We start from the raw sequence: 27,061 nt of genomic DNA, 5'->3' as shown, positions 1-27,061 counted from the left end.
TTGTGAAGGTGGTGGCAGAGAACAGGAAGTGCAGTTGTAAACCTACCTAAAGACACATTTATTTGTGAACAGTGTTTCTCTCTAGAATTCTGAGATATTACTAAGAGATATAATCCTAACAAGATGCAAGTCTGGAAAGTATTATTTACATTAGGAGAGCAAGACTTCTTCCCAGATACAGCTGCACTCTCAAGAAAGAACTGCTGCCTAAATATCCAAATCAAACTCCATACAGAACTATTTCTGACACAGCTTGGCAGAGGTCACGATGGACCCAGGGAAAGAATTCTCTCTAATGGTGGGTGTAGATCAGCGATTTAGTTCAGATCGTAAGTGCACTTCTAAAATTAATCTTCTGATCCTTTCCGCTTACTGTACTTCAATTTGCACCACATAGCATTATTAGAGCGCATAAACTGGATTCTTTTCAGATTAAACTGAAGATGTTGCTCAGGACTCCAGCTGCAAATGGGAATTCAGTCCATGGCATCAGATTAGAGCCGGTCTGAAGTGACACCCCTCAAAGGAAATACAGGGTAGTTGTTGAGCCTTCAGTAACAACAATTTTTTTCTCTACAGATATGCTCTTATTGAGCCATATGTCAGATGCACCTCATCCTTATAGTTTAATTTTGACTGATAAAGTATCTGCTTTTGGCAGGGGGAAACCTCAATTGGACTGGAGGATCAAGGCACAACTCTATGAAGGGATGTTAGACAATACTGCTTGCATCTTGCTGGTGCTACTGACTGTATGTAGTATGTAGACTGGATGTATACTTCAAGAGTAGATGGTATTAAAGCATTCTTCCATGTTAATTGCTTGAAATGATACAAAAGTTTTGAGAGATTGGATAACTATAACTGCAGGAATGTGTAAAATTGAAAATCTCTTGCTTGCAGAATGCAGAAGATCATCAAAAACTGACATGAAATCTTGCAGCTATTTGAACACACCTTAAAGCTAAAACAAGTTTTTCCAAATACAGTAAATAATAAAATGTAGCTGAGATGCAAACAGATCTTGAAGCCATATGAACTGCCAAAGGAAGATCTTCTTCTTTGCTGAAATCTGCTTTATGGACAGTTTAAAAGTTACTAATAAAGTAAGAAATTAAATGCTTTTCATTTCTGTAAGTGATTGAATATCATAATGGTTCTTAAAAAATCCATGATGTTTTCTGGATTAGTACTGACTCAAATTACTCCTCTTCCTGCCAGTGAAAATCATTATCTTCATTCTGATATGGATTTAGTCTAGTCTATGCTTGAAAATCTTTGCCAATATAGTGAAGTTAGTTAAGACTGTGATATTTTGATTACATTTTTATGATACTTCCCACTGGCCAAAGTCCTTGTACAGGTGCCATTACATAAAACTCAGGAACTCATGAAAGCTGGAGGGTCAAAAGCAGGTTTTTGCCGCTAGGAACTGCATCAACTCTAGGAGGGGATGCCCACATAGTAAGGAAAAGTCTTTGTTCAAATGTAGCCATGGTAATAAACCTGTGGGTATGACAAGGGAACATCAGTGAGTGATAATGTTTCACAGTGGAAAGGGGAGCACATATTTCAGTGGAGTCTACATTCGGACTGTTAAGGATCCTAAGGTGAAGCTCCACATGAGAAAAGGTGGTAACAAATTCTTCTCAGCCAGTAACTTGCAGCAGCCATTTTCTGGCTTCTACTCTCTCATTATGGAAAAATGCAACAAAGATATTTCAACTCATACCTTCAACTCAGTAGCAGTATATGTAACAAAGAGTTAAATGCAGAGGATTGTACTCTAGAGCTCCAGACCCCACAGGTTCCACAGCCAGAGACCCATAGGCTCTCTTAAGAGAAGAGGGCAGACTCCCCCATGTCGTCTGAATGGACAATCAATGTTAAAGGATAGTATACAAGACTCACAAGCCATATTACCTCTAGATAAAACAAGTTCAATGGAAAACATAGCTCTGGGAAGAATATGGACCATACAAGGGAATCCCTTGCTTAAAGGTCTTGTTTCATTGTTACAAGAAAACTCGGTAGAGGAATCTATGTAAACACCTATTTCTGAATAAAAGACTCAGGATGAGTGATGTTGTATGTGGTTTTAGTAGGGAGAAAAATTACCTTTCAAGCACCAAACAAGGTCTGAGGTAACGGGACCTCTCTGTGATGTGGCTGCGAGTTGAAACCCTTTTGCTTTGGTAGCTTGTGGTTAGAAATAGCTTGAAGAATAAAGGGGTAGAAATAGGGGAAGAACTCTTTCAAAAAAACTGCACACAGTGAGGTGATGCTTAGAGGGAAAATCTCTCAGATTAATATGAATGTTAAATGTTTTCAGAAATAATCTTTCAGAAACTTAATCTTTCAACTCAACAGATTTTTCTCTAGTTCTCCAAATTCCCATCATGGAGAAGGATCCCTAGCCTACCTCAAAAGCCTTTTTGAAGGTCAGATTACATGCTGTGAGTACCAGTTCACGTCATATGCCTCTGGAAATGAGTTCTCTACTATACAATTGTTTGGTAACTTCATTTGTTTTCTGCATGTAAGTCATCTAATAAGGTACTGCAAGGATCTGGGCCAAAAGTATCATCTGTAGTAGGCCTTCCTTTATGAGTGAGAAGATTCTGTGATTACATACATAGGATAAAACACCAGTTATATGCAACAGTGAGAAAGTAATCTATGTTGAATTTTAGCAAGATTGTTACTAGTGAAGTTCCTATACAAATATGATAGTGTAAACAAGCATTTTATTTTGCTTTCAGCATTTCTATTTATGGAGATACTCTCCTTCCTAGGAAGCTTATTCAACTTCTGGACTTCCTGCTGGTACTCAAACTTTATGACATATTATTTGGTTCTAATTCATCATACAGAGAATCAATTTCATTATTTATATTTATAACCTTGGTGTGCTAATGATTACTCATATGTGAAACATGGTTGATAATGCTGGTAATCTAGCATTCCCTGAGTGCAGTAAGGCTGGTGCAAAATATCTATCCTTATTGGTAATTTCCTATGCTAAGACACAGCACAGAAATATCCTCCAGCATATGAAGTATAGTTGCATTCCACTTTAACAGAAGCCTCTCTGTGTAAAACACTACAATTTTAAACCTTCCCATAGCTGCTTAAGCTATCTTTCAGTTTATGATGAATCAGATAGCATATCTTCTTTGTTCTGAATAGCCTTTTTAATAGACACACAATTTCCACAATTACTGTTATCACCTATTATCCAATTACCCACTTTAAGATTTGTGTATGCTATTGTTCGCTCCCTTCTCCTCTATTTGCACTGAATTTTATCATCAGGGCTGTGCTTTGCTTCTCTCCTTTTCCCCCAGGTTGTTCTGATCACTTCCAGGCTGGTATCCAAGGGGAGACTTGAGAACCATCTCAGAGACAGAAGTGGACTGTTTAGCAGCTTGCTTATTTCTAGGTTAAAGTCAAGATTTCATGGTACTAATAAAATAAGAATGAAATGCTTATGTATTAACTGATGCTGGTGAAATTCAGTTTGGGGCTTCAAGAGTTAATCTCCCATCATGTTCTTAATCTTATCCCATTGCTAATATGGTTTGCTGGTTGAGTTCCTTAGGGTGGGGAATGAGAGGAACTTGTGAGTGGCCTCTGGTTTTACCAGTGTATGAGGGAGGAAGTCTGTAGTGGCTGAAATTCCCCCTCACACATAGACCCAGGTGAGTGGTGAACAGGCTACTTTCAAAAGCAGAACCTGTGGCACATGGGCATAGATTGAAGGGGAACAACCCAGACAAAGAAACTTCACTTTTCCAAGACATTAGTAACTAATTGCAAGCAAGAAGGCATTTTGCAGAATGAGCATTTCTCCCCTTGTAGCAAGGCCCCACTCTCTACATCCTGCCCCATGGCCCACTCACCCCTGCCCCTGCCAGAAGTTTGGTATGAAGGGCATTTGTTCAGTGCAGCCAAATGCAAGTAGAACAGCGGGATAAAGGGGAGAACACCATGTGAGAAGAGCTAAAGCAAAATCTCTACAAGAAATTTCAGCACCTGACTCTTAGATTCAACTCTGCAAATCTTGTTCTCTACTCACTGTAAAAGGCACTCAGGATCTGAGAGAAGTCAAATCTTTGCATGGGACATGTAATACTTTCTCCTTTCCCCCACTCACTTTCTCCTTGCAGGAGCTAGAAAAGATATCACAAGAAACAAATAAGAGGACTAAGTGTCTTTCACTGAATCATTTTGCTTTACTGCAAAGTTTATGAAGAAAGTCTCATGGGCTTATCTTCAGTGTTTTGCAGAAACATAAGACTGTATATTTGAAACTGCATACTTTTTTTTCCTTTCTGCTACGTATTGCCACCTAATTCCAACACAGGACTACTATGAAAGCCAGTCTACGCCACTGCACTGTCCTCACAGAAGTTGTCAGGACTATGTCTCTATGATACATCATTAAACCAGAAAGCAGCACCATCACGATGGTTCATCTACAGTGGGAAGCACATAGTCTTCCACAAAGCACTGCACCCGTATGCTTGTTTATTGGTAGCAGGCCCAAGCTCTGGGTTGCTGATTACACAGTAAGCACCTGCCCATGGCCGATCTGGCTCACAAGCAGACTTCCTGCTACAGCGCCGCAGCTCCCTGAAATGAGATTTATGCAAACTGGCTAAAGCTGTGATGTCACAGCAAGCTGACAGACCCAAGGGCTATCTCCCTTCTACAGACATTTGATAAAATCAGGAACTTCACGTACAACTCGGGAAGAAGTGCACCTCAGAACCTATTAGGGCAAACTATGAAAACTTGTTAGGGTCCTTCTCCTATCCTGAGATCCATCAGCAAAAGGACTTCACGGAGTCCAAGGATCTCACTTTTTTCTTGTTTTTTCCTTTTTTTCTTTTTTTTCCTTTTTTTTTTTTTTTTAATGTGATTTTTTCAAATCAGTTATTCTGGATGTTTGAAAACTGAATTAAGAAAAATCCACTCAGAAGTTGGCTGAATGTTGCAAGCTTGCAAAATGGAAGGATTTCCCCTCATTCCCCCTGTGAGTATATGGGGTTTATTTCTAATATGGATCACTGGGCTTAGTAGCAAAAGGTTTTATTATTTGAGAATATCTCTACTTTGGTCTGTATTTGTAATGCCAGGAAGTTGGGCTTAGGTCAATATATAAAGCTAGTGACAACATTGAAATGAATGGGAAATTAACATTTCCTCCCTAAACTTGTATCTGAGTTTGATCTCCATTTGTTTTCACAGATTAAATGTATGGTATTTTTGTTCGGTATGTGTACAAGTCAGTAAATTTTTTTCTTCAGTGCTGGCTTTGTGATATAAGGCCGAGTCTTTCTTCCAAGTTGTAATTCTCAATAATCTGGAGTCTGACATACTTTATGTGTTTAATTATCTACAGATCTGTGAGAGAAGAGTTGCTGAATGCTGATTTTATGTATTGCAGATTTTAGGACTCTCTGCTCTTTGTTATTATGGCATTTTACTTTCTAACTTCAGCTTCTCTTGAACGGAATTCTCTTGAATTCACTTGCTATGAAAAGCAATTGGTGAATGACGGGAAAAACCCACAGCCTTAATGGGGTCTTTCAATGTTTTCTCTAAGATACAAATTCTTCTGTATGCTTATGAGGCTGTTTCCATCTTTCTTTAACTCTGAGGCATTGTTACACTGCTGTAATTTATTGTATGGTGAGTTCAGAAATTATTTATGAAGAACATATTGCCACTAACCTGTTGTTCAGAAACAAGCCTTAATGGGAAATCTCTAAGCAGAATGTGTAAAAAAGGCCCTAACTAGATTTTATTAGGTTTGTAGAAGCTGAAGAGATGTCAGATAAGGTGTTTTACTTGGCTTTTTATGTGGTAGATGACTTACTGTAATTGCTATATGTGTTCAGAAAACAGAAGGAAACAATGCAGATCCAAGAGTCCTTTAAACAAAACTTGTATCAAGTTTTCTTTTTGTCTTGTCCCATGTAATGAAGGTTAAAGACGTGTTTCCTTATTTTCCACCCAGAAAGATGGCCCTTTGAATTCCTTTCATGTTTGGTGTCCATGTTGACTGAAAAAAATATCTCTTCTTTTTGGGAGACCCTTTATTGTAGCAGTTTGTCATCAGTGTCCCTGAAATCCCCTATCTACCCAAAGGGTGAGAAGAACTGAAAAATCTTTTTTCTTTTTCTTTTTCTTAATATACTGAGTTGCCCAGTGGATCTACTTTAAATGCGTCAGGATCGAAATCTGAAAAGAAACTGAGAAAACGAAAAAAAGTACACAGAGATTTCTCAATACGTTACGTATTGAGCTTAAAAAAAAATTTAAAAGAAACCCAAACCTTGTCCTCAACTACCCCAGAAACCAGCATCTCCATTTAAAAAAAAAGATATAATTGTTAGTTTTCTGTCCACTCATTCACTTACAGCCAAGTTTTCTGGACTCTTTTTTTCAGTATGGAATTCCAGTGCATACATTGAATAAATGGGGTGAAAATAACACAGTCTGGCCCATATTCTAATTTGCATTGCAGTTAACTTTCTAGCTGAACTCTGTACAGATGAATGATACAACAAGCAGTGAAAATACAATTACGTCTTACAGGAGCACTTGCCAGGGCAATTTGTTTTTTATTTTTGTGATTAAAATGTCCAAAAATTAATAATATTGTGTTTTGTACTTTCAACATTGTTTTAAGTGTGCTTTGAGCACCACCAGTTAGAGCCCCACACGGCATCGTTGTAAATGTCTGTGCCTCCTGGGACTTTTTCAGAGGGGAGACAGAAGCCTGTTTCTAGACAGGGGTTTCTGTGAAGCAATACTTCCCTCCTCTGCCCCTCCCCTTTCAGTTGAGGGTGGGTCAGTAACTGCCTTACTCTTGACTATGCTAGGAAACTCTAACCCTTCATTTGGAAAATGCTGCTCAAATAGTTTAGGAGTACTGCATCTTTCTCTGAAGATCAGGAATTTTGTATGGAAAAAGTTCTTTAAACTGGGGCCATGTCTTCCAGCGCATGATAGAATCCAGTTGTGCTACGGGGCAAAAAATTATTAACGCCTTTGCCTAAAGAGGACCCCAGTTATTTGTGAATCCCTAAGTAGCCACCTGTAGAAATCATAGCTTTGGAAGTATATTTGTATGAGAGCGAAAATGCCCCATAGAAGTGCTTTGTTCCACATAACTGTGTTGCCAGCATGGTCCAGTGAGGCTGGCTCAATGAGTGATCATGTTAATATTTTTACTCATCTTTTCTAAAATAGTTATACTGTAATTTTTTTTCCAAGGAAATATGGTTAATCTTGGCCTTGAAACTTGTCTCAGCAACACATCATTGGAAATTTTGTGGAGTATTTCTGAATCACATGTCAGTGAATACTTATGTGAGGATAACAAAAAAAGATCAGCATTTAGTGAATTTACAATCACTTGGAATCATGTGACAAAGTCTTAGTGAATAACAAGAATTTTCAGATTGCTATTCAGTTGAGTCCTCTGTATCTCTCTTAACCAATGCTAACCAAGCTTTCTTGAAGTAGTTTTGTGGCTTTTCCCTTGATTTTCAGGGCAAGAAGGATGACGGAGGCAACTCTCCATTTATCAAAGTCTGTGACAGATAAAGTATTGTTTGCTGACCTCTTGCTTGAGGTTGGAATACAGTTTTAGATAGCATACTGCACCTCATGGCATGTAGGAAAGGAGATATCAACTTCAGATCACAGCTATGAGTTGCTAACAAAGCTTTCTATCACTCTTTTACATGAAAACAATTGATAGAACAAATGGCCATTGACATCAGTTAAATATTAAATTGTAACATAAGCCATTCTTTGCTTTTTGTCAGGCAAAACAAAACAGCTCAGTGTCATGGAAGTGCTATTAGTAAGACAGACGATGAAATGGGTGTGTGGGTGGGGAGGTTCCAGAGAAGGACAGGGCAAGTGGGTAAAGATTGGTACAAGAGGCAACAGCAGCACATGGTGAAACCTCTTCTCTCTAACTAGAGAAAATCTGTTAATAAAAATTAAAAAACCCAACACAGGTTAAAAACAGGTTCCTGGAAATAGTTTCTCTAATGAATAGAGGAAAATATCCCACTTTTCCATACGATAATCAGAAAGAATCCATGCTGCACTGTCTCCTTTGACCACCATCTGATTAAGTTTATGATACATAAACTTTTAAATATTTAATATACATCTTCCCATATTAGTTACTGTACCCTTGAAGATCAGACACCAAGACAGAAAGTAGTGCCAATTCAAGTCCTTTGTGGGGATGGATCGGTGCAGGTTGCATGAGTTAACAAGGATATACACATACATATTTGATCAAATGGATCACTGAGCAGAAAACAAATTCAAGGAAGAAAATTCCCACAATCCACAATAAAGAGATTTTAAGTCCCAGACTTTCAAAACAGAGTATGTTAAAAAAACAATGATCTATGTAAAAGCAGACTGGTTTTTACATGTCGAGTATCTGCAACTCGCTCTGCAGTCAGCCAGATCTGTAAATATTAAGGAAATCACTTTTTAAAGAGTCTACTTAACATATCTTCCTTTAGCTCTGGTCATTGAATACACATCTGAACTTGTAAAACTAGCTTTTGAATGGTAGAAATACTTCATTCTCAGCTCCCAGACTGTAAGCCACTATTGCCTGTTACAGTATATTGGACTGAAATGGAGGAGTTTGGAAAATCTTAGGGAAGAAGAGACAACAAAGGAAGAACACAACTAGGAAAAGTCAAAAATCCTTTCCCATGCCTAAAATATGTATTGTTTATCTACTTTTGGACTGATATGGCCTTCCTGCCAAGCTATACCTCTGTAAAGATATGAGTGATAGAGCTTTTGTTGTAGCAGCGGAAATTTTCTATATAGCAAATTAAGCCTAGATTGACAGGACACTGATTGCTTTGGAAATTTGTTTACTTTTGGCTAAATTTTTATCAGAGCTACAAACTTTGATGTGTTTAGATACAGAAAATTTTTATAACTTCAGTCTGTTTCTGGTATTTTAGTTGAAAGGAAGCAAAGATTTTTCTTTCAAACTATATACATTTATATGAGATTTTTAACCTCCACTTCTCCCAACTAGTATGATTTTCCATTTGGATGTTGAGGTCTCTCCTTTCACAGAATATGAATGCTTTCCTTTGAGTTATGACAAATTAACAATTCTGAATATGAAGGCAAGAACTTCATACATTCTTCAGTCTGACGTGATTTAACAGGGAGCATATATTTAGGGAAAGGAAATGGGGGAGTGGGGTGAATTAATTTGCAAAGATAATGAAAAGTAAAAATTCTGTTCAGAACTTTATACTGAAGAAAGCAAAACACAGTCTCATTACTTTGTCTTATCAGAGATCAGAGTACAACACAGGTCTAAGGAATAGGGGTGAGTGAATGTGTATAAACACTCATGGTTAGAGAGAACACAAAGAAAATATGTAGAGGAAAACCAGAAGCATCAGAGAGAATCCATGCTGTACTGTGTCCTTTGACCGTCCCTCTGAAATCTGGAAAATAGGTTATACTTCCCATTAAATCTCTGTTTAGATGAAGGGCAATTGTATTGGAATCATATTGTTGTGGAAAGGGAGACTGCACCTATGTCCTCAGGAGACCAGAAATAAGAGGAATCCCTTCACTGGTATCCCTACTGCAGATACAATTAAATGATGATTTGCTCCTTTTACTTAGTCTTTCCCTTAGATTGTCTTTATTGTGGGTTACTATCTTCTCAAGATTTCCCCAGAACAATTATGCACCGCCACAGATTATATTGGGAGCTGACAGCCAGGCAATGGATTTGCTGCTGAGGCTTTGAATATTCCATGGATCTGATGGCCAGTTAGTGTGTATTCTGGAAGTCATGACATTTTAGGCAATCTTACCAGTGCATTTTAATATCATACACTAATACGGCACGCAGCTGCTACTAAGGATCCAACAAGGTCCAAAGTAATTTCTAGAAGTATTTTCTTTTTGTGTGTGTGTATTCTAACATCTTAATCTTCTGGGAACGAGTCTCTCTTTTTCTTGATCTAATTTCTTCAATGTTATCACAGAAATCACATCCCTGGAAAAGGACAATCTTTAAATCCCTACATTCCAACTGAATGAACTGAAGGAGTCAACAGAGTTATGAGCAATGGTAACTCTGATGTAGTTTTCACCAGAAAAAAAAATCTTTTCCTTTTGCCAGCTGCTTATCTACCACCTCCATCTGGATTTTAATGGCAGCTACTGCTTTAGGTTTCATGTTCTTGAGCAGTCTAGAGGAGGAAGAAAAAGAGAAGCTCGCCTGCATTTCTGGCATGCTGTCACCATAGCCTAAGCTTACAAAATGCTGGTGTTCCAAAAATGAGACAGAGTTATGGAGGGAGATAAGGATTTGGGACATGCAGATAGGCATATGAACATAGAAACATAAAAAAATATGTCCATCATGTAAGTTATCATGTTGTTTTAAATATTTGTCCTTTAAAGTTACTTATGCTGAAGTCATTAACAGAAGAAAAATGTTTCTATTAGTACCTACTAGAAATAACTTCCTTTCAGAACAAAAACCAAGAAGGTGTTTGAGTTCTACATTGCTGTTGACACTGTAAGAATTTGTTCAGATTGGAAGAAAATATTGTAACAAACTTAATTGGACAAAAGTTTATCAAAGCCCTTCTCTAACTCTTCATTCTGGAAAAAGACAAAACTAAACATTAAATGAAGCAACAGAATTGTGCATAACTAATAATAAACAGACCACCTATGCTGAAACAACACAAGACGTTAAACAGCATTAACATTGGAGTACTAGGCATGGCAGGAAGACAAGTGGGAAAGTTACCCTATGTCACCTGTTTTAAGAAGAGAAGACTTTAATTCTACAGCTAAGCATCCAACAGGTCACGACTCAATATCTGCCCCACATTTGGACTTTCTAAGTCTTCTCTGTGCATACCTAACAGCCCTGTGCAGCTGATTTGAACCAGCAAACATTTACTGTTCACCTTGGACAAAAACTGAGAAAGAAAATGTTTTCGTGCCCTCTGTCAATGTCATTACCCTCCTACAAACTGCCACCATTTAGTGAGACCTCCTAGAAATACTCATGCTTAGGCAAGACAAGTTTCTGCTTTCTCTTTTGTGTACAGGAGGAATAATAATAATAAATGTCTGTCACTACCAAGGAAAAGGTTTCCCTGCCGTGCTGGTGTGATGGAATCTTGGCTTGGGCCTGATGTCCTCTAAGTAGTATCCACAGAAGGTTGGAGGGCGGGATGTCAAGAACTTGTGTAATACCACAGGACAAGTTCTGCTACACAGACTGGGTCTGAGGAGATCGGATTACTCTTTTTTTTTATTATTTTTTTGCAAACCAGTGTTTGGTGTCAAGCATTTTATTCCTGCTGATTCAGTAAGAACTTGAAGCCTCCACCTTCTTTCCCTAGGCAATGTAATATGTGTTGGCATCTCCCCTTCACTAACTATATGAATAATTTTGAAGGGATTTGTGTAAGCTTACAGTTCTAAAAATTCCTCTTCTCTTTACAGCCCTCTGAAGATATGGTACCCTATGAGTCAGACCTCTACCGACAGCCTCATGACTATTACCAATATCTCAACAGTGATGGAGAGAGTCATGGTGGTAAGTTAAAAAATATCTCCTTGGAGCATAAAGTCTCATGGGGTACCACAGGAAAGAGATTTAGGACATTCAGGAAAAGAACAAACATGTTGCTGTGATCTATAATGTATAGGTACATATTTTGAAATAAATTTTTTATTCAATCAATTCAATCAATAATCAATTATTTTTACCAACAATATTTTATTCTGCTTAATGGCACTGTTCCAACCCCGCAACTGCAACACAGTTTCTCTGAAAGAGAATTTTAGAAAGCACTGAATGATGCAAGGAGCTTCCAGTACATTCAGTGTATTGCCAGGAAGGTGGGATCTCATGTTCTCTATCCTTCATTATATTCACTGTGTTTTTACTTTCCTCTACAGATCAAAATCACTCTTGCTTATTTCAGAACTCTTTGAGGAAATGGATTTGCAATATTGTATTTCTCTTCTTGTGTTCCCATCTCCAATTCCTGTTTGATTTAGGTCCTAGATACTGTATTTGTGCCTTCAGTTTAATTACGTTTCTTTGGTATTTGGCCTTTTTCGACTCCACATATTTACCTCTTTCTTTTTATCTCTTTTGCATGCTGCCACACCTAGCTTTAACTTTCACTCTTTCTCCAGTACACCCAAGTACTTCCTCTCTCTAAACCTATGTAAAACTTCCTTGTAGCTGTAGCTAGCTACAGCTTCCTAGCTCAGCATAAAAATACTGTACGATTATTTATTGCTTCAATTTATGTATGTGATTTCAAAGCTTTGGCATCTTTTTATTTTCATGTCGTCTGGGCACTGGACTCTAAATCAATGCAGAGGGGAGAGTCTTGCTTTGTGAATTTTGTCTCCTGTGCAATGCAAGGGTCCAGCAACACCACCCTGGAAATATTAGAGTCAATATTGACTCAGGAAGGAAAAGCACCGTTCTACTGTATCACTCGTGGCAGTCCCTTCAGATCCTGGAGTTTCCCTAAAAGACTCCCGCTGATATAGCAACTAGACCCATCACTGCTTAATTTAAGACACCTAACAACTTCACAGCATGGCACTGTTTTATCTGTGGCAACAGAAGCTACCTTAAAGGGACAGCAAGTTACAGAATAGGATTGTTCTAGGCATTTAACTGGAAAAGATTGCTACCTAAATTTGTTCTCTACATTGCATCCAAGAAACACCTATTATATCCTTAACGCCTGGAGACAAAGAATTAATTCAGTTTTTATAAGTTATCTCATGGCATCTGTCAAGTCACATTAATCAAACGCAGCAAATTCCACATGGAAATTCAGGGTTTTTACATTATAACCTGTACCTGTTTACACACCCATAAAATGAGGATAACATTTATTATCTCAAAAGGCAATTGTGACAATTAAACAATAAATATAAAAGATGCTACGTAGGAAAAAGCACTGGGAAATAACTCTTCTGTCATTAAATCTAGGCTACCTCAAGCAACAACATCTCTTTCTCTTTCATAATCTTATCATCCCATCTGGTTTACTGCCCATTTTTCTGGTGGAAGGCTGTTCCTAAACTACACCGCTCAGATCATTAACATGTTTTCACTCATCATAATGAACACAACAAAAACTCAAAAGTCACCTATGTGGGTTATGGCCTAAGTAATACCTAAACACCCACTTTGGACAGAAATTTGTCTCTTCCAAAACTTGTGTTGAACTTGTCCTAAAGACCAAAAAAAACATTGTGTAATGTTTTAACTCCTACAGTAAGTGGTTATGGAAGAGGCAACTTAATCCCAGCCTGCACGTTTCAATCCAATTTTTATTTATGAAAGCACCTGTAATGTAGTTGGTTGTATCTAAATATCTAATATTCCCTACGCTTTCCTGAATTGCTCACAGTCCAAAAGAGCAACGAACAACCAAAGAATACAAAGGGGAGTGAAAAACACAAATTAACACATTTTGCTTCTTTCCTATAGATATTGAGAAACCCAACTTTGGCTTTCATTTTGTTAACATGACAGAAGCAGTGGGTCTTGAGAAGAGCTGTGCAGAAGAGCAGGAAAGGGACGTCACAAACTGCTTTTAGAAATATGCACTAAGTGTTCAGAACAATGTAGATAAAAGCACAATGATTGAAAAATGGTGGGGAAAAAGAATAAATAAGGTGCTGCAGTGACAGCAGTCAAGTAAAAGAGCTGAGAACATGATTAGATAGGAAAAAAGAAATAAGTAGGACAGAATTGTGAGAGAGGAGTTCAGCTTGGGGTACAGTGAGATCACTGGCGGAACATAAAAAATTATTTTGCAGGTCTATTCAATATTACTATGGACCTCAAAGAAAACCTACCAGATAAAGTAAATAGATACAACATGACAGAATAATACTTCTGACTTTGCTGATAAAGGACCACTAAAGAAATAGAAGGACTTGCTCAGGTGTCAGACTAGCTCTATCTCACTGCTAGCAACTTAAGTTTGTGAAAGAAAGATGGCAATATCTTAATCTGTAGATCTGTGCTACATGCATTACTGTCACTTTTCTAGATCATAATGCTGAAGGCAACCCTTACTCCTTGTTTACATGAGTAGGCAGTAAAGTACACACAATAGTGTGTCACTAATTTAATATGTAGGAGGTCGTTGCCAGTAAGTGAACACTAAATTTAACAATCAAAAACACACCATAAAAATATCCATATGTTCATAACAACATGCATTGTTTGCATTTATTTTGTATACTGTAGTTTAACTGTTTTGTAAACACTGTAATAAACACAGAGACACAGTCATGAAGGACAGAAGCTACTTCAAGTGATCATGTATTAGTCCATCTCCCTACCCTGAGCTTGTATGCTAGTAAGACTGTAAATGTAATACAGCATATTTTGTAACACTAATGCAATCTTAGTAATTACAAAATTCCACTGCAGCTTTGTCTCTAAGTTATTACTAAACATTATTGGTTTAGTAAAAATCACTTTTTGTATGAAGCTGAATACTGACCCTTGTTCACTTTGTTGCTAGCCTCATGGAACGTACCAGATTTTGTGATTTGGGATTTTATTTTCATCCCACCTCCTGGAGTAATGTGATCATTTAAAAATATCAGCTTTGATTTTGTTAGGACTTTACCCCACACAGAAGTGGAGGAAAGTCCAAACATGTGAACCTTAGTCTTAAATGCTACATGGAATATAGAACTCCAAACATCATGAAAAAAGCCCCTCGCTTCAAAGCCATCTTCATGATTTGCTGCGGTCTGACTCATAGATTTTCGAACATTTGGCATTATTAAAATCATGAAGTTTGTAAAGTGAGAGCTAATGAGATCCTACTGGCGTTATAGATAAGACCACTGCACTGCCTCAGAGCAGAGCATTCCACTCAACAGAGAGCGATTCTGTAGGGAATCAAGACATTCCTTTTCCGGTGTCCTTCAATATTTTTCTCATTTCCTCTATGGGTTTTTTCTTGGCATGTTTTTTCAGATGAGCGAAACACAGTGGGAACATCTAAGCTGTGCAACGTGGCACTGTGTAAGAAACCCTCTCCTAGTTCAAAATTAGTTGGAAAATCTGTACAGCACAGAGCAGAACTGCTCAGAGACACTGACTTAGACCTCACAAGTGCAGCCATGTCAACACAGTCACCTCCTTAGACCAGGCAGGGTGCTGTGCTGACAGAGCTGTCACGTTTCCGGTTCAAGAGCTGGCTCATGAATTTCTGCATGGTTTTGCACTCCATGATGCAGATTTAGCCTATTACTCCACTTTATAATAAATATCTTCCGTAAGCCTCTTTCATATTCTAACTGCTGGTTCTGACATTATTCATCTATTAAACCAGGAGCAAAGCATTTTACATTGGTCAAAAGATGACTGAGTTATGTTTTCTCACTTGTAGAGTGAGAATCTACCTCCATGGTGAATGTTAACACAATGCCTTTAGGTCCGCTATTGCTTCCCAACAGGCTAACATCCTCTCTGTCATGGGAGGGAGTTCAGGATTCATGACTGTCCTTCCTCTAACCTTTCACTACATACAAGACCAAAACAAACATGATCTCCATGTCTCTATAAGAGAGAATTTTTTTCACATCCTCTTTCACTTCACATGAAATTTCTCATAATGACTCCATTGTGCAGCTATAGCTTGGCTTTTAATGACATTTTCCTTTACCCAAAGAACAGACACTTTCCATTTCTATAATTTTTCTCTCTTTTTTCTTCCTTCCACCTTTACGTTCTGAGAAAAGAACAGAATTGCTGTGTGTTACTGACATAACACTAACAAAGAACACAGAAGTCAATAGCTGCTGATAACTCTAATAACTGCAGACACAGATATTTAGAATTTTTTTATCTTTTCAAGTGCAATATACTTAACCAGCGTGGTTAACTGCAGAGGGTCTTGTGGAGACAGAATTCGGAATTTCTCTTTTAATGTAACTAAACCAATATTGTTTTTCCTAAGCATCACTGCCAAATTATAGATAATTTAGAAAGAAATATGGACTTTTCCTCCTGCCACAACTTCAATATTTGGACACAAGTTTGTGTTGAAGTAATTTCTGACATAGATTTATTTTGTAATGTATTAGTATTACGTGGTCACTGTAAGTCCCTAAATGCTGTGCTATTAGTACTATTCTATTGTAGTATTTTTACAGCACCACCTAATTCCTTAAAAAAGGAATTCAGTAAAGACTAGGCTAAATATTACATAGTGATGAACATGAATATGCATAAATAGTGTTCCATAGGTTAATTTATTTGCTAAGAAAGAGTTTAAAAGAACAGTTCTGGAAGCAACAGGAATGTTGTCATAGGCTCCAAAAAACTAAGATGTATCTTGAAGTATAAAAACATGACTGTTGGTAAAAAAAATATTTAAGAAGAATCAAAAGCAGACCACTGAGAGCATGCACAAATACTCATGGCTATGCATGTTGGAAATGTACTATGTTCTCCCTTGACCACCGTAGTTACTACTAGTAAGACATTCCACAGCTGAAGACCTGCCTTTGACAGCCTCAGAGACTTTTGCCTGGGCTTTGTCATCCTCACAATTATGCATCGATGTCATTTGCTGTAGCAGATTATCAAAGACAAGGGGACTTTGAGAATATACATTGCCATCTGACAGAGGACTTTCTGCACAAGGAGCAGAGCCAGATCATTCTAAGGAACGAAAGTATAGATTACTGCAGCAATGTATTCTCAATAATTTATTATACAGGGCTGCCCAAGGTATATGGGGCCTCGATGGTTGGCTCTACTTAGAGAAATCAGCAGTAATTTAACCCAGAAAAAGCATGAGTTAGTGTGGCTCAGTCTTCCAACTAACAAAAAAGTTTCAGATTGAAAGTGCCCAAAGCCTCCTACCAGGACACAGCCTTAGATGATCTGTGGATTCAGACTCACACACACTCTGCCATCTCCTGGGTTGGAGCAGATGTGAATGTAAAAGTACCTGGGTACTCACTTTTTTACCAGAGAAAACAAAATTTTTCTCTAGCACTACAACATGAGGAAGTGCTATTGTACATTGTAATTATAACTTTGGGCTATAAAATCCACATGTAGCCCACAGAAACTGCTACACAACAAAGCAAAGAAGTTACAGAGTATTGCAGCAGCTCCCTGGTGCTTTTATAAGCATCTTTCCATCCCTTTCACATGCAGCAACATGGTTTATCCATGAATCAGAAAAGCAGGAAGGGCAAAAAAGTAAGTACTGATGTGGCAAATGGTCTGATAGAGCCTCCAAATAAATTTCTACAGGCCTGATCCATAAAGGCAGCTAAAAGAGCTTACAACTTCTCAGGTACAACTATGTTTGGTATAAACATATCGCTGAGTTCCCTCTAAAGGAAGCCACATTCAAAGTCACTATCCTGGATTTCAAATCCTCAATGACATTAGACCTAATTGTTTGAAACATAAGTGGGGAAGGACGAGGAGACAGAAGCTGAGAGAAAGAATGAAACTGGTATTTAAGAAAAAGTATTCACAGCACATTAGTATCCAGATAATGTCATACACAGTAACATCATATTGCAGAACAAGACGATTGCTCCTCTGTAAATTCAGTACAACTACACTTGGAACAACATGTTCAGTTCTGTCCATCGCATTATCAGAAGGATGTCAACAGCTGGGAGAAAGCTTGGAGAAGTGCACAAGTATGATTAGGGGGGTGAATATACTGATTTATATTGAAGGACTGAGAGCTAAATACATGCAGCTGGGTTAAGCGATAATTAGGAGTAGATTGTACGGGTACCTGATAGCAACCTGAAAACACATGAGGGGTAGGACAGAAATTATTTATAGTCATACAAGGGAAGAAAACTCAGAATAGTAAGATATAAATTAGAACTGTTACACTGAATATCAAAAAGAAATTTGGGGCATGCATAAAATGATGCATGAAAAGTTAAACTATGGAAGATCAGCTCCTGGCTCAGAGCAGAGGGCGTGTTGTTGACTTTGATTTTAAAAAACAGAATGCACACAAATACATGCATAATTAGGCATGCAGCTACTGTATGTATGTCAGAGAGAAACAGACTTTGCAATGCTTCACATTTCCTCTAGCAGATTTTAAATTTTGAGCAGCAAATATGAAACTGTAAAAATGTTGGAGGATTATATTGAAGTAAAAAACCAGAAATCTAAAACTGAGAATGATACAGAAATTAATTTCAAAAGGAAATAAGTCAGGAAACAGGATAGTGGTTATCTGAGCACTTTTTTATGTTTTTGAAAAAATCGAAACTATCACAGAAATTGCAAACATACTAAAGAGATTAAAAAGGTAGAGAAAGAGTCTGCATCAGAATTTAGCCTCACTGTAAATAGTGTACACCAGACTGCTGCAACAGTTCATCCTTTTATTCTCTAGTACTGGTACTGAAAAATGTGTGACATACCAACACATAATTACAGGAAATATCTAGCAAAATGCCAAGCCTTTTCTGCAGCATTCCTGAAATTTTGCTAGGAGAGTAAAATAAAGACTGAAGATAATTGCAGAATAATCTGTACATTTTCTCCACCTCCTCATTTCCATGCCATGAGGAACAGTGTAATGAGAATATGACAATATGTAAATCAGTAGAATTTGTTGCCTCAATAATGAAAATGTAAGATTGTTATGGTCTCTTCTTGAGAGAGGTGCCAGCATTAATGTCTCCTGGATCTTGTACTAAATTATCATTGAAATCCATCTCTCCATCTAAGAGTGTTCTCTTAATTAAAGTGGCCTAAGTATCACTTCCCAGCCACAGGCATTTAGGAGATTAGGAAAAGAAAGTTTACAGTGATCTATATAGAATGTCACCAGAGACAGGTCAACGGGAATGGTGTGGAGAGGTCAGAAAGGACAGTGACAGAAGTAGGAACCAATGAAAGACAGGTAAATCCTACATTCATAATCTTCTAATGACAGACAATCTTTTTTTATTTTCTTTAGATCATTATTGGGAATATCATCCACATCACATGCACAGTGAGTTTGAGACCTTTGGAGACAATCACTTCACAGAACTGCAGAGTGTACAGCCTCCCCAGCTGCAGCAGCTGTACAGGCACATGGAGATTGAACAAATGCATGTCTTGGATTCTGCAATCCCAACCACACACATTGGACTCAACCATCAGGTATGGTTAGCAACTCTTACTCAGAATTTAGGATGACAATTAAGGGTAAGGAAAATAATGCACCACGGAATGCATACTCTTATGTGAAAGAGATTGCTGAAATGAATTACACAAGTTCCTACTGCACAAGCACTTGATACAAAACTCTTCATTCTCAGGACAAATGTGGGTTAAGCATTCTTTTTATCTGGATAATGAGGAGTCATGTTCCTCAAACTGCACCTAAAAAGATAATTGCATTTTATGGAGGTTTTCAAAATTTTGTTTAATTTGGAATGAAAATCAACTGTTTTGAAATTCTGCAGAGGAACTGGACCTGAGAAGCTATGCATTGTCATAGCAAGGGTATCCATGACTACTGGGAAGTATTCTGAGCCTCAAAGTAGTAGGAAAGTTTTAAATATTTCCATGCAACCCTGACAATTTTACATGACCTGTTCAAGAAATGCTAACAAAGACAAGTCACTGGTAATTTTACCACAGTGAAACGGGCTGAGGACAACCTACTTGTGTTTTTACCTGCAAGTAAATAAGTCATGAACCAAAACACACTGTCTTGTCTCTGCTCAGATTTTACATGAAGTCAGTCATGTCCCTGTAAAAAAAGATACTCCATTGTGCAGTAAAGATAGTCACAAAGTGCCAGTGAATTCCCAGTAAAGATGAAATTATAAGGGTTTCCATCATACTGCAATGATACTAAGCAAAGTGGGTGTGATCACTTCTAACTCTTGATCCTACAAGAATATGCCCAAAGTCATTACTGGGAGCAATAAGAAAGCTGGATGGTCTGTGCTAAGGAGTTTCCAAAGGCAGGCAAGCTACCTACAATGTGCTGAATACAAGACAGAGTAGGACTGAGGTCAGAGAAAAAAGTGTTTGCCGATTACAGTGCTGCATATAATGGTGCCATTGCTGAAGTTTTGTGAGAGAAGCTGCATGCATGGCATTCTCATTTTGGGCTTCTTTGTTCAAAGCAAAGTGAAATTGTGTACAAATACTGTATTAATCAAAAACAAAGAAGGAAAAAAATGGAGTGAATAAGCTAACACTGTCAACAGGAAACTGACTGCAAGCCATCAAACTTCTCACCTACTACTCAGAAAAAAAACCAGGAATAGAATATAAGATGTAGATACAAACAAAGAATTAGGAACAGAAAGTTACAAATATAAAAAATGCTTGATGGAACAGCAGTCTGTGGGAAGCTTCAAGTTGTTTCAGTTGCTCACTGCAACTGCTAATACATAATGACCAACCGTTACCTCCAACCAAAGGCAAGGAATAAAAATTAGCTCCTTTATGGATGTCTTTGGAAGCACTACCAAAAAAACAAGAGAGGGTGCTTCTGCGTATGCCACTTCATTCTACTCAGTTATCACCTTTAATTTCAGGAAAAAAGGCAGAGAATTAATTTTGTTGCAACTTTTGATAAAGAGCACTGCCCCACTCCACCCCAAGCTGCAGAAGATACTAGTAGGTAGAATTCGCCACTACCCTTTTCTTCCTTAGCAGCTGGGGATCTTTGGCTTTTTACTTTAACCTACAGTAGCTCATGCAAGTGGTACTTGGCATGCTCTGAGGTTGAGACTCTGGTGTGCCTCAGCCACAGTCGCAGGTAGCACATACTATTATTGAAGGTATTTTCAAAGAAACAGAAGCAGGAAGCAAGCTTTAATCCTCTGCTGAATTTGCCAGTTACTAACTGCACCCATGATTGTCTGCAATATCAGAGTTACAGTTTGCAAATAAAGGAAGAACATGCAAAGATATTTCTGTAATTTTCTGTTGATAACACATTATTTTGTGAAATCAAATTTGAGGCTCAAGCTATTCTTGGACAAGATTTCTTTAAAAAGTTTTGTTAGCCTGCCAACAGGTGGCCTCACAAATAATAAATTAAGAAAATAATAGTCATTCTGAGGGGAGAATTAAAGAAAAGCTTGGGAAACTGTGAAGAGCTTCAGAAAGAGGAAAATCACAAATGGATGCCACGGAACCTGAGACAACATCAGAATATGGAAAGTAGCTAGCAGTTTCTTACGCTTTCTCTCTCCAGAACCATATTAGTAACCTGGCCCTTTCAGACACACCAACAGGTCCTCTGTGACTCTCTGTAACATAACTGTGTGACACTGTATGTATTCACCTACGCTGAGTTTCAGGTGCAGAGTAAGTGTAAGCAAAAATACAGCAGATAGGGAAAGTGAGGACAGGGTGGGGGAAGCTTACTCAACTCCCCAGGTTGGCCTCTGCAACTCCCTTTTCTTGTGAGACACCATTGCCTCTCTGTCCCCCACAGCGCTCTCCCGCCGTCCCCCTCCAGCCCCAGAGGAGCAGTCTCCTTACTCCCACACCACCCCCGCAACGCACTCCAGGTTTCCACAACCTTTCGCTCTGCAGGGGCACCAATCTCTGTTCCCCTCCCCTGTAAGACACTGTCCCACCTTCTCATTGCCCACCCCCCACATGGCAGAGTCTCTCCCTTCCTTCCTACCCCTGAGGCCGCAGCTTTCATAACTGTAAAAAGCTAAAGGTGACTCTGTGGTGAGGGCTGAAGTTTCGCTCTTGGGGATCTGACAGGAAGCTTACACATACTCTTACCCAATCCTGGCTTTCCTGCCAGATCGGCTCCAGCCAATCTGCCAACTCATTAACCGCCAGCTGCTGCACCCCAAAACCAGCCCTTTGCACACTCCTTATTGGGACATTTTAAACTGGTGCAAAACTCATCTGAAAAGCACCACTTGGCAAAGCCCGACATGGGGTGGGTGGTGTGACTCATGAAGTGAACACCCACTCCCCGCTTCAGTGCCTAAGGTCCCCTGCGAAGGGAATCATAGAATCATAGAATCATTTACGTTGGAAAAGACCTTCAAGATCATCGAGTCCAACTATCAACCATGCCCACTAAACCATGTCCTGAAGTACCCCGTCCACTCGCTTTTTGAATATCTCCAGGGATGGTGACTCAACCACTTCCCTGGGCAGCCCATTCCAATGTTTGACAACCCTCTCAGTAAAAAAATTTTTCCTAATATCTAACCTAAATCTCCCTTGCCTCAACTTGAGGCCATTTCCTCTTGTCCTATCTCCAGCCACCTGACAAAAGAGACCAACACCCACCTCACTACAACCCCTTTTCAGGTAGTTGTAGAGAGCAATAAGGTCTCCCCTCAGCCTCCTCTTTTCTAGACTAAACAGCCCCAGTTCCCTCAGCCGCTCCTCATAAGACTTGTGCTCCAGGCCCCTCACCAACTTGGTTGCCCTCCTCTGAACACGCTCCAGCAACTCAATGTCTTAATCAATGTCAAGATGTCTGTTCTTGGTGGAGGGAGGGAAGAGCTGTTCAAAAGGAACTGACCTTCCAGGACCATTTATCTGGCCCATTTCCTGAGAACCACCTTCTATACGCTGCTGGGTTTGGGGAATGTTGGTTGGGGTTTTTTTAATGTAGGAATTGGGTTCTGACTCCCTGCCCCTCAGACTGATCTGATTCTCATTCTTAAATAAGAAGCTGCAATAATTCATGGCAACTGATCATGATCCCTAATAAACCAGACTGCAACTGAGAATTTACAGAGCTGAGGTATATTCCACACTGCTCCTGACAAGACGCCTATATAAGGGCAAGAGAATTTAGCACAAAAAGTGGCTTGGTAGCTTTGCAGATGAGAAATCCCCATTAATGGGGAATTTTCAGATAGCCACTTAGGAAAAGAGAATGTGAACAAGCATGATATATCCTTTATCTTAGTGCTAAGGCTATTGCCCTCCTCACAGGGGAAATTCAGGATAGGATGCTGACTGACCTGTGTAATGCCATCTCCAGAGCTGGATGCAGTGCTGTAGGGATTCAGTGCTGTCAGAAGGTACTATGCCTGAGAAAGGAAGACTACCATAGAGCCAAAGCCAGTCAAAACAGCCATGCTAGGGCAGAACTGTTCAGCTCTTTCAAATTGAAATGAGTAGTTCCAGAAGGTCTGTGTCAGAAAAGAAGTTGTTCTCAGAAGCAGTTTTACACTGGGGATAGGCAACAGAGATCAAAAACTCATTAGGAAGAATGCTAGCTCCGGGGAGGTATGGGGGAAGAGGGGCAATATCACTTGCATAGGATATAACATAGGGTAAAGTTCTTATATTCACAACCTTATTCCTCCTTCCCTCTTGTAAAGATGCATCTTTGTACATGTGTAAGTGTTGACCTGTTAGCTGTCAGTGTTTCTTAATTGCATAGTATTTATTATAAATGTCAACAACGAAGTCACTCAGTATTACCCTAAACAATCTCATATACCTCTTACTTTCTCCCCCTTTTCTCTGTAACTCTCTCCATGATATTTCCTTTTCTTATCTTGATGCCCCACTCCCTATCACTACCTCCTCCCTCTCCTACTCTTTCCTCCCAAAGGTGTCCTATTTGCCCCGGATGTGCCTACAGTACTCCTCTCCACCGCAGCCCAGTTCTGATGAGGAGGACATAGAGAGGCAGAGCCCCCCATTGGAGGTATCAGATGGGGAGACTGATGGTGTGGACCCTGGGCCTGGAATTATGCATGGAGAAACAGGTCAGTGAAGACAGAGGGTTGTCATAAAGCTATGTGCTGAGCAGCTGTTACATTACCATAAAACTGTAGAACTGCTGTGCTAGTATTTTATCCCACTGCCAAAGCTTCGCTTTCCCTGACTGCTTGCAGCCTCCTGTCCTCCGAATCTTTTATGACCATAACTGTGTCTATATCTCAAGTCTTGTTTCTTCACGTACTCCCGCTTCCTCCTTCTGCCTTGCCTATTCAGGCTTCCTGAATGGAAATGGCTTTTGCCATTTCTACTCCAATTTCCATTAACAGGTGGGAAAACCAAGGCAAGAATGTCCGGGAATGGATTTTTAGAAATATTTAGCTCTGTTTGCCCAGTACCTGAAAGTCAGGTTCCATATAACCTGCCCAAATTAGCTTCAGGTTAGTTTCAAATTAGCAATGTTTTTCAGTTAGCTTCCAATTAGCAAATTAATTTCAAAACAAGGGTTTGGCCTTTGGAATTCCTTATTCCTATTTTTTCTTCTTGGTACATCAATCCACCACATTATGTCCTCACAGTGTAACACTGTCTATTGTTATAAATGTTGCAAACTGAAAAAGTTATGTGACTGACAAGCTAGCTGAAAGTTAAATGAATTAAATACGTTCTGCTGTTTCACCAGGAGCTACACACTAATACTAATGCTCCACTGCCTTTCTTCTCTGACACTCACACAGGTAGCAAGAAAAAGATACGTCTGTATCAGTTCCTTCTGGACCTTCTTCGCAGTGGAGACATGAAGGACAGCATCTGGTGGGTGGACAAGGAAAAAGGTACTTTCCAGTTCTCCTCCAAACACAAAGAAGCACTGGCACATCGCTGGGGCATCCAGAAAGGCAATCGCAAGAAAATGACCTACCAGAAGATGGCACGGGCTTTGAGAAATTACGGCAAGACAGGGGAGGTCAAGAAAGTCAAGAAGAAGCTGACCTACCAGTTTAGTGGAGAGGTGATGGGAAAGGGGGTCACTGATAGGAAGCATTATCCTCATTGAGGCCATGGGACCCTAAGCAAGAAAAATATTAAGACCTCCTGGCTGGGTACCAGCAGAGGAGATGGACGCATCTTTCTCTTTGCTTCCTGTGCCCCCTTCTCTGCCTTTAAATGGCCTTTACCGTCAGATGTTTCTGGTACGAATTCCTTTCTTCAGCATCTGAGAATCCTAAACGTGACAGAATTCTTTGCTTCCATCCTACAAGTTGGACAGAGTTGGGAAATTTAAACAATGTACAAATATATTATTGTCAGGAAAGATTTGGTTTGATTGTATTGTAACTAAAGAATACAGCTGATGAAGTTTTGCCTTCAAAGGTGGTGCTGTGTCATTCACAGTGACACTGCATTAGCTTACAGCTTTCAAACTAGCATTAATACAGGCTCTGCCGCAGCTCTCAAAGCTAGAGAGAAGTTTGCAGATCTTGGAATGATACTCGTTCTTTTAAATAGTAATAACTTGTACATATTTAATAAAATTTGATATAATGAAGTTCTGGTGTTTGCATAATAAATGATTACTTCACAAACAAATCTCATGTGCATTCAGTTATGTAGATACAGCTCATGTGTGGTACCTGAACAAAAAGCACACTGGATTATAGGGCCTTATCCATCTGTCACTACTTTTTAATTTACTTAGAAACATCATCAATGCTGTCAAACTAAGTAACAAAGATAACAGGTGAAATACATTACTGTGAGAGAGATTACAGCACTGAAGTCAATTTAAAGTACATATATACATATATATATCCATCATTATTTTTTTTTGTGCAAATGAAGCCCTGCCAGTTGAATAATTTCTATTCACTTATACCAAGAATGGCATTTATAGCTTTATCCGGTTTAGAACATAACAACCGTGTTCTTCTGTGGTTTCACTCATTTTCCTGCTCCTGTTCTTTCCTCTTGCTTGCTTACCTCCACAGTGATATCTTGATTTTAGCTTATGAACCTTTCTGGGAAATAAGTTGTATTTAATCATGTCTTTGCAGAATTCTAGTACAAAAGGTTTTCAAGCTTTTAACTGTGGATTTTAGTCCCTACTGTAAAACAGTTAATAGTAACTAATAACAACTGCGTTGTATAGATTACACTCAAAATGCAAAATAAAAGATAATTCAACACCTGAGATACCGCGGTAAAGTTACCCAGTACATCTAAACACAGAAAAGAAAACCAAAGTCAACCAACGCTAAGAAAATTAGCATTTTAACTTTTAACATTATTTAACATATCTCAGCTGTGTTCAAGCACTCAAATCAGGAGCTATCATCATGACTCTTCCAAAATAGATGAGGTGAAATGAGATAGGTCTAGAATGAAGAGAAGCGTTTTGTTTAACAACATTAAAATGTAGTAGAACATGCCAAATATGACAATTTGGAAGCTGTAACTAAGTAGCATAACTAACTAACTTGAAGGTTTTCAGAGCTTGCTCCTCAGTGAAACAAAAAATAGTTGAAAGTGATGAGTTTCTTAAAGACCCGAGTTCTCAAAATTGTATCTAAATGTAGTCAGTTTTATCTGCACTAACTATCTCACTGTGGAAGTGAGAAGTCTGGTGACATCTCTGGGCTGCAGTGTCTCCTTGGAGCCAAACAGAAAGAAGCTCCTGCTTAAAAAAACATCACAGTGAAGTACTTCCCAATTCTTCTTCCCAGTTCATGAACACAATAAATACATCAGTTGATGCCAGAAATCAACTGAGAGTTAAAAGTAGGTGAGGGCTTCAGAACTTTCTCTATCCAAGATAAGAATAATAAATAGAAACTATCTTTCAGTCTTATAAAAAATCTTGCAACCCAACTTTTAGTTACTGTTCTTTGAGCATCATGTATATTCTCCTAGACAAATATTTTTTATTCAGTTAGGGTTAGGATATGTCAAAGCTATAAAACAATTTAAGAAAAGATTTTGTTTGTAAAATTGTACTGTAAGAATTTATTTCCTATAGGACACAATGTAATGCTCAATAAATTAGACTGATATAAACACCATCTGCATCCATATTCAGTTGTAGGATGGAAGCCGAAGACACTGAAGGTAGCTCTCAGAAGACTAGAACAACACTCAACACTGACATAATTAGGGTTTCTTCAATGCTGAGCTAGAAACAGGACTTTTCTGCTTGGTACTGATGATGACTCTCCACCACTGACCTGCTACTAGAAAGAGATAAAAGACTTTTGTCCTCATCAGACTTTCAGA

The 27,061-nt window shown here is 38.7% G+C and overlaps 1 protein-coding gene across 1 annotated transcript; it reads left to right on the top strand.

Annotated features, from left to right (window-relative positions):
- The first annotated feature begins 4,685 nt into the window (after window positions 1–4,685).
- On the top strand, window positions 4,686–25,806 carry SPI1 (Spi-1 proto-oncogene). Its single transcript, XM_075030854.1, has 5 exons — window positions 4,686–5,038; window positions 11,563–11,656; window positions 19,086–19,273; window positions 23,685–23,841; window positions 24,532–25,806. The coding sequence occupies exons 1-5, from the start codon at window positions 4,994–4,996 to the stop codon at window positions 24,846–24,848; spliced, it is 801 nt and encodes a 266-aa protein (XP_074886955.1). The 5' UTR covers window positions 4,686–4,993; the 3' UTR covers window positions 24,849–25,806.
- The last annotated feature ends 1,255 nt before the right edge of the window (window positions 25,807–27,061 follow it).

Source organism: Buteo buteo, chromosome 6 (assembly GCF_964188355.1).
Source record: "Buteo buteo chromosome 6, bButBut1.hap1.1, whole genome shotgun sequence".
Lineage (NCBI taxonomy): Eukaryota > Metazoa > Chordata > Aves > Accipitriformes > Accipitridae > Buteo > Buteo buteo.
This window is presented reverse-complemented; position numbering and strand designations above follow the sequence as displayed.